The 8,340-nt window shown below is 40.7% G+C and overlaps 1 protein-coding gene and 1 pseudogene across 3 annotated transcripts in view; one reads left to right on the plus strand and one right to left on the minus strand.

Annotated features, from left to right (window-relative positions):
- Positions 1–4,910, minus strand: part of HAUS6 (HAUS augmin like complex subunit 6) — a 46,504-nt gene extending 41,594 nt beyond the window's left edge. For 2 of the 3 annotated variants that reach the window (XM_081803007.1, XM_081803006.1), the window contains exons 1-2: positions 4,532–4,910; positions 983–1,078 (exon numbers count right to left, since the gene is read on the minus strand). In XM_081803007.1, the coding sequence (XP_081659133.1) occupies positions 983–1,078; positions 4,532–4,659 (224 nt within the window). In that variant the 5' untranslated portion in view covers positions 4,660–4,910. Of the gene's footprint in view, positions 1–982; positions 1,079–4,531 lie in introns of those variants that run through there. The other variant, XM_081803008.1, reaches the window with a different exon arrangement.
- Positions 1,980–2,584, plus strand: LOC115943812 (gamma-glutamylcyclotransferase pseudogene; annotated as a pseudogene).
- Positions 4,911–8,340: the final 3,430 nt, after the last annotated feature.

Genomic DNA, 8,340 nt, shown 5'->3' on the forward strand with positions numbered 1-8,340 from the left:
TTTCCTTATTTTTAGAGACAGCGCGAGTGGGGGGAAGGGCAGAGGGAGAAGGAAAGAATCCTCAAGCAGACCCTGTGTTTGTTTTTTAAGGTTTTTTTTTTTTTAATTTGACAGAGAGAGAGAAGTGAGAGAGGGAACACAAGCAGGGGGAGTGGGAAAGGGAGAAGCAGGCTTCCTGTCGAGCAGGGAGCCTGATGCAGGGAGCCCAATGCGGGCTCAATCCCAGGACACTGGGATCATGACCTGAGCCGAAGGCAGACGCTTAACGACTGAGCCACCCAGGCGCCCCTGACCCTGTGCTTTTCTATTTAAGAGGATAATAGCACAATATAAATATTAAAACAAATTTTAACACTTTTTCTGGTGGTAGAAGCCCAAAATCACATGCAAAATAACTTGGAACCAAGGTTTAGTGGTATTCATGTTTTTATCTCCTCCTTTGACTATTTAATACTCAACAGTATCTAACATTAGACTAAACTTAATAGGAATGATTTTCACCTACAGCACTTGACACTTTTATGTATCACTGACAAAAATAAGGATTTAGAGACACCTAAAAAGTAAAAATAGACAAAACAAGTCACACTGCCTACAGGAAAAGGAGTAAGGCAGGGGGCAATCAGCAAAAAACAAAAAAAAAGTAATGCAAAACTACATAGATAGATTGGTACCAATTAACTGTTCTGCCTAATAATTGTGACTAAGAAGAACGTTAGGAACTAATTTTATAAAACAAAAGTCTTATCTATAAAATAATCAATGATTTTAAAATATATGATTTTAAGATAAGTACCAAAGAAAAATCACTCAGATTTACAAAGGTTAAACACTAAATTTGTAAGACTCAAACCTGACTTTTGTGACATCCATTCATACTAGTGAAAGGTCAAAGCTGAAATTCTGGCTTATATCAGAGCATACTCCCTTTTCAAATTTGAGAATGACTACTTACAAAAGAAAATAAAATAATTTGACTCACTTGAAAACTTCTTTAGTGAGAGACTGGTCCAGTGTTTGAAACAAAAAATAAGAAACGATTTGAAAGGCATCACGGTTCAACTTGTCAAACATGTTCCTAGTAGTTTAAAAAGAAATAGAAGCAGGGGAAAAAAAAAGGAAAATGGTTAATAAAACTAAACAGCATCAAAAGCTGTGTAAGAGTTAACACAAATTAGTATTTTTCATTCTCTTCAAGAGGTCAAAGCAAATTACTTTTTTATTCATGTACATTTTTACAAATCATTAGGAAAAACAATAAGCTTTTATTTTCTGATTCCAGTAATACTGATCAAACAGAAAACTGGGAGAACCTCCTTTATCACAATGAGAACATTCTACAAAAAGAAAAGGAAAACCTAATTAGGTGGAGAGAAAACCGTGGCCTATGATATGCTAAAGATGACACAAACCAACATTTACCGAATAACAATAAAAACAGCTACCAATAGTTTATCATTTCCCAGCTACTATTTTAAGCCTTTTACAGGCAATAACTCCTCTACTCTTCACCACAATCATGAAGTTAAATACTGTGCTAGCTGCTTTACTATGGATTATTCTAATGGCATCAGATTGTAGTTTAATTATTCTCATTATACAGGTGAGAAATTTTTAAATTTAGAGAGGTTACATAATTTGCCAAAACTATCCAAAATCATATAATTGGGAAGTGGAAGAGCAGTGATTTGAACTATGTCATCTGACCCCAGAGTCCAGAGTCTTTACCATTACATTTTAACCCCAGAACCACCCCTATATAATGTAATTCTACCAACTCTTTTAAAGTTTTGATTGTCCCGATTTTCCTAACTAATCAAGACAAGCCTAAAAAAATACAATTATGTTAAAAATAACAGCAACAACAACAAACTAAACCTTATAAGAAATACTACACAGCTATAAGGAATCAAGAGTTAACCTAAGGGCAGTCTGGCGGCAGCTACGGGCGAGAGTCATCAGCCATTGTTCTAAGATGGATGTCCACTCCTCACACCCCTGTGTCTGGTAAGACAGAAAATTCAGGCTTCAGGGACTGCCAGAGCCTGGAGGAGGAGAGTTTTCTGAACTTCATCTACAGCAACAACCTGCTGATGAAAAGGATCCACCTCAAGATATCCTGTTCTGCTGCATGGCCCACCTGCAGGATTTTAAGCTACACTTTGGCAATTCCCAAGGCAAAACAAGTCAAACTTGGCACAGAGATATAGCCACCATTTTTTCAAAGTCCTGGCAGTGAAGTATGAGTAGTGGTAGCGGAAATGGAAAAAAAAAAAAAAAAAGCAATTTAAGTTCTCTGGATAAGTGAAAAGGGGATAAAAATGGAGCAAAGATCCCAAAAGAAGTTAAAAGTTTACACTCAAGAAGGAAAGAAATAACCTGTCAAAGTTATCAGATAAAAAATTGTAACAGCCCTCCCCCATTACTCTAGTATAAAAAGGTCACCTGCATGGGTGCAAAACAGAATAGTTCACCACTGGAGTATCAAAAGAAGTTAAAAGAAGCAAATAACTATAAAGAAAAAGTCTCAGAAGAAACTGAGGACATTATCAAAAAGAGCGGGGGGAAGCTCATTAGAACATAATAGAATATATCTAAGGATATTCTCTCAATGTGCTAATATAAAATATTTTTAATACTTAGAACAGAGATCTGAGATATTTCCATGTTCAGTACATTTTCAACAATTATCTGTAGGGATAGCTCAATTGGGTGATTCCTCATTTTCAGACTCTAAAAAGAAACTGGCTTAGGAGTTAGACAATTAAAAAAGGATCTGTAAGGCACTGGAATGCACAACAAAATATAGGGGAGTACTCCTTTGAACAGATGAAGCTTTGTTCTCGAGTTGAAAAAAAAGAGTTAAGATTAAAGTTCCCATGCTTATCCATAAGTCAAACAACTCCTGTCCCTGAAATGTTTCTATTCCTCAACAAACACAAAGGAAGATCCTTCCTTCTTATCATCTCTGAAGCCTGATATTTTTTCACATAGCATCCTGTTGTCTTCGCTTTGACACTTACTACAATTTTTAATAAGGTATTTGTTGAAGGTTTGTTCATCCGCCAGACTGAAATTCTGCAAGGGGAAAGTTTATGTCTATTCTGTTCACCACTGCGTACCCAAATTATATATATGTTAATTTAAAAATCTAAAAAAGAATTAAGTAAATTTGACAATACATTCATGCCTGAAGCATTTTAAAGAGGACACCTGTTTCAAAATGATAGATCCCTCCCAACAACCCACTGAAATGACTCTAAGGGATAATCTATGACAGTGCTGGGGAGGAGGGAGCCCAGCACTTAACAGATTTTAACTAATTTTCAAAGGCAGAAAACAGACTGCAGTTGGAGAGAAAACTCAAGTTGCTAAACACTGGACAGAAGGATGCAATGACAATGGTAAGCATTCTCAGTGGAAGCCTGGAGAAGCTTCAAGCTTCTCTGCCAGTACAGAGAAAATGAAACTATACTGTGGGCAATTAAATGATGTGAAATAACTGGACTATTTATTAATACATAATTACAATTTTATAAATGCTATCCATTGGTTGTCAATTTTTAGAATAGGCTTTTAGACAAAGCACTTCTACATGTAAATAATAACTTCTAAACAAATAGTTAACTAGTAAAACTTAATTATGGCTCTAACCAAAAAAAAAAAAAAAAGGGCTCTAACCTTTGACAGTAAAACAGCATACATTTGAAAAAAGTCAAGAAGAAGGTAGGGGAGGGCAGGGAAGTGTGGGTGAGCTAATGAATTATCTTATAAATAACAGCTTCTTTCATTGTGAAATTACACAGTGGGGAATGACGAGATCCTTTGATACATCAAGAAATAGACGTCTAAGCACGTTGTTAGAACAGTGCTACTTGAAGAACTGAAATAATCAGAAAAGTCAAAAGACGGAGAACAGGAAATAGCCTATGTATCTCAAATTTCTCTTGGGCTATAGCGGGAAAGATAATACTCCCTAAGCTGATAAGTTTAGATACATAAATACATACAAAGTATCTAAATTTATGATCATAACTATTATATTAGTGACAAAGCAGGAAGGGATTTTTACTTTCCATCTTAATACCTTTTTCTACTATTTTTTTCTGAACTACGGAATGGCTCAGTTTGCTAATTCAAAAAGGAAAAACTGTGAACTAGAGAACCACCACCTTGAAAGGCTCCTTGAGTCCTAAAGCCGTTCACATCCTTCCACGACTAACTCGCCATCCCTCCCTGGACTTCACAGACCACCCAGCATCACCACTAAAGCAGGACTAAGCTGTCCCTCCAGTCTTGCCCGAATTGCAGACACGACCCCCTTACAAAGCGTTCCCGGCACGGTTCCGTGATTGATACCGCTTCTGCCACCAGGCTGGCAGCCACAAGAAGCAAGGGCTTTGTAGCCAGTGCTGGCACACAATAACCGTTGGACTACTTGATTCATCACCCTGCGAGGTCCGCGAAAGGGTGGGTCACAGCAGCGCGTCCCCGCTCGGATTCCCCCGCCCCATCAGCACGGGTTCCTTACACTCCGAGGTGCGTGTGCGACACGATCTTTCCGCAGGCAGTGGTGGCCGGGCCTGGCTCGAAACCGAGCGCCTGCAGATACATCCAGAGATGCTCCTTCTCGAAAGAGGTGACCCAGACCGAGCTCATCTTCGCCGTTAGGCAGTATCACTGCAAAGGAAGTAAGCACAGGCCCAAACGACTCAGAGGGCCTTCAGGCTCCCTCCCTACGGGCAGCCTGAGGTAGCGGTGGCCCCTCCATTGCCACCACCTGTTCCTCTCTCGCCCGCAGCCATATCGCCTCAAATGGCCGTAAAGTCTCAGGGAAACGGAGCCTTTAACAGTACTACGGTACAGCTGCCTAAGCGAAGCCTACAAAAGCAAGACTCCCGCGCGTCCGGAAAAGCGGTAAGCGACGGCGCTGCCTGGCTTCCGGTGGAGGAGGGACTTCTACGGCCGACTATATTTCCCGCCATGCAATGCACCCTGTTCTCCATCTCTTCCCGTCAGGCCCAGCCGAAAAACTACAAAACCCACAGTGCATTGCGTTGCCAGCAAACTCTTTTGCGTTTGCGTAACTTTAAGCACTATCTTGCTGGAGGCCCTCGGTTTCGCGCTTTCTGATGTCTTGTGTCTGTGGTTCCTTGTGCTCCTATAGGTCGATTTCGTCAGATAAAAAAATGTAGCTTTAGGACTATGGCTCGGTGTAGTAGAAAAAGCACTGGGTTCCATCCTAACCTATCTCAGTAGCTGTGAGATGTAACGACATCTAACCACTAAGCCCCAGGTCTGTATAATAAAATCTTGTATGCCCTCAAATGCTGGATGTTCCTTTCATCTTCATGCTGTAAGTAATCTGGCTCTCCCCTAAGCAAACAACTTCCCCCTGCAGCCCTCTCCACTGACGACTGTTTTCTCTCTCGCACCCCATACACAACAGGGCCTGGAAATGGGGTAGGTAGCCTACGCATTTCTCATTGCCACTTCTGGCAATTACTGCTTCCCTAAAACCAGCTCCTTTGAATTTTATGTTTTCACCCACAACTCTTGCTTTCGGAGGTTATGTATTAAGATTTGGTGCTGGACCTCATTTTCGGAAGATTTAGACTTAATTGTTTCTCCATAATTCCTCTTAGGGTAATTTTTGGTGATTTCCATATCCATAGGTGACATTTCAATGCCCTGGCCTCTCAGTTCCTCCACCTCTTCTCAGCTCTCTAGCGCCTTTCTCTCCTTGCCAGATTTATCTGGCAGAACCCAAATCCCTATTAAATCCAGTTTTCTGCCTACCCCACACCTGCAACTTAGCCCCTAAACACGATCATGATGCCTGTTGTCATTCAAAATTTATGACACATGGGATCTTAGGCCTGACCTCTCCACCATGTTTTTCCTAAATCTCACTCTCCATACAATTATACATCTTCTCTTCCCTTACTCCAATACTTCTTTCCCCTCCTCTCAGTGTCTTTTGTCCTACTTAATAGATGCTTCCAAGGGCACCTGGGTGGCTCAGTCGGTTAAGCGTCTGCCTTCAGCTCAGGTCCTGATCCCAGGGTCCTGGGGTTGAGCCCTGCGTCAGGCTCCTAGCTCAGCGGGGAACCTGCTTCTCCCTCTGCCTGCTGTTCCCCCTGCTTGTACTGTCTCTCTGTCAAATAAATAAATAAAATCTTTAAAAAAAAAAAATAGATGCTTCCAGAAAAAACCTTCTACCAACAATTTACCAACCTGCCTATATCTTTGCCCATATAGTCTTCCTTCTCTCTTATAATCTAGGTCAATCAAGATGTGCCTCCCTAAGATTAGTCCTCTGACTTATTCGATGGGTCGTATTCCTTTTCTCCTACTCAAAGAGTTTGCTCCAGTGTTTGTCCTTTATTCTGCCCTGCATCACCAATTCTTCCCATAAATATACAAACATGCTATGCTATCTTCCATTGTTTAAAGAAAAATAATTCCTTTGACCCCAATGCCTTCTAGCTACTATTCCATTTCTTATTACAGAAAAATTTCTCCCGGGACACCTGGGTGACTCAGTCGGTTAAGCATCTGCCTTTGGCTCAGGTCATAATCCCAGAATCCTGGGATAGAGCCCTGCAAGGGGGGGGAGGGGAGGGGGAAGTGTTCTTGCTCAGCGGGGAGCCTCCTTCTCCCTCTGCCTGCCTTTACCCCTGCTTGTGCGCTCTCTCGCTCTCTCTCTGACAAATAATAAAATCTTAAAAAAAAAATTTTCTCCCAAAATTTTTCTATACCCACCTCACCACTAATAGTAACTTGCCAAGGCTACTTATATCAATTAGTTTCTTTAGTTGCAAGCAGCAAAACTGCCTCTGAGGGGGCTTTATTCGATGGGTATTAAGTAGCATAAATAAAGAATGCGAAGGCCAGAGAATAAGGTTCAGAAAATGGCAAATTCATGTGCCACTCCACTCAAGATTTATATGCCAGCAATCTCATTTACATTTTTAAAAATAGCTTAATATATTATTCTAGGTGAATGCCCTTATAACTACCACCAAGGACAAGAAATAAAACTTTTCCAGCCATCCCAGAAACCACTCCTTTCCCAAGAAAAGAACCACTATTCTCACTTTTATAGTAACCACTTCTTTGCATTGTCTTACAGTTTTACCACTTAAATGTGCTTCTCTAGACACTATAGTTGTCTTACCCTTTTTATACTTGCCTTGCCTCCTTCATTTTTTTTTCAGTCTTTCCCAGATTTGGTTTTTTTTTTAATAATATCATTTAAGGGCGCCTGGGTGGCTCAGTTGGTTGGGCGACTGCCTTCGGCTCAGGTCATGATCCTGGAGTCCCTGGATCGAGTCCTGGATCGAGTCCCGCATCGGGCTCCCTGGTCGGCAGGGAGTCTGCTTCTCCCTCTGACCCTCCTCCCTCTCATGCTCTCTGTCTCTCATTCTCTCTCTCAAATAAATAAATAAAATCTTTAAAAATAATAATAATAATATCATTTAATATACAGGCTTTCCTCCATCCTCCCCTACTCCTTTTTTTTTCTTACAACTTTTCTATTGAGGAACTGGGGCTGTTTGACCTGAATAATATCCCTTAGTCTGGGTTCTACTGATTGCATCTTTGCTGCAGTTCAGCCTGTTCTTCTGTCTCTGTCCTCTGTGTTTCCTTCAAATCGGCACCTGGATCCAGAGGATTGATAAGATTCAGGTATGATCCCTTTGGCAAGTCGAGGTGATGGTTGGCGTATGTTGTTTCATCAGGCTGCACAAAGCTTTATTTATGCCATTGACAGGCATTGATGCTAAGTGCCTAGATCTATTAATTTACTGGGGATTGCAAAATGTCAAAATTCTAATTTACTATTTGTTATGAACTGAATGTTGGTGCCTCTCTCCCCCACTTCCTATGTTGAAACCCTACTCCTCAATGTAATGGTATTAGAAGGTGGGGCCTTTGGAAATTAATTAGGGTTAGATGAGGTCATAATGGTGGAACCCTCCCCGAACAGGATTAATGCCCTTACAAGAGTCACAGGAGAGCTTACTTACTTTCTGCTCTTTCCTCTCTGTATCCAAAGGGAAGTGAATTCTGCAACCTTGAAGGGTCTTCACCAAAACCCAACCAGGCTGACACCCTGATCGCAAACTTCCAGCCTCCAGAACTGTGAGAAATACATGTTTGTTGTGTAAACCACTCAGTCTAAGGTAATTTATTATAGCAGTCCAAACTGACCAAGCTATCATTTCTTTTTCTTCTGTTAGTAGCAATGTTTTTATGATAGAAATTTTCCCTCATTTACTATTTTATCTAGTGGTAAATATATAAGGAAAAATAGGGCACCTGGGTGGCATAGGC

This window comes from Leptonychotes weddellii, chromosome 14 (assembly GCF_054177405.1).
Source record: "Leptonychotes weddellii isolate Sample4059 chromosome 14, ASM5417740v2, whole genome shotgun sequence".
Lineage (NCBI taxonomy): Eukaryota > Metazoa > Chordata > Mammalia > Carnivora > Phocidae > Leptonychotes > Leptonychotes weddellii.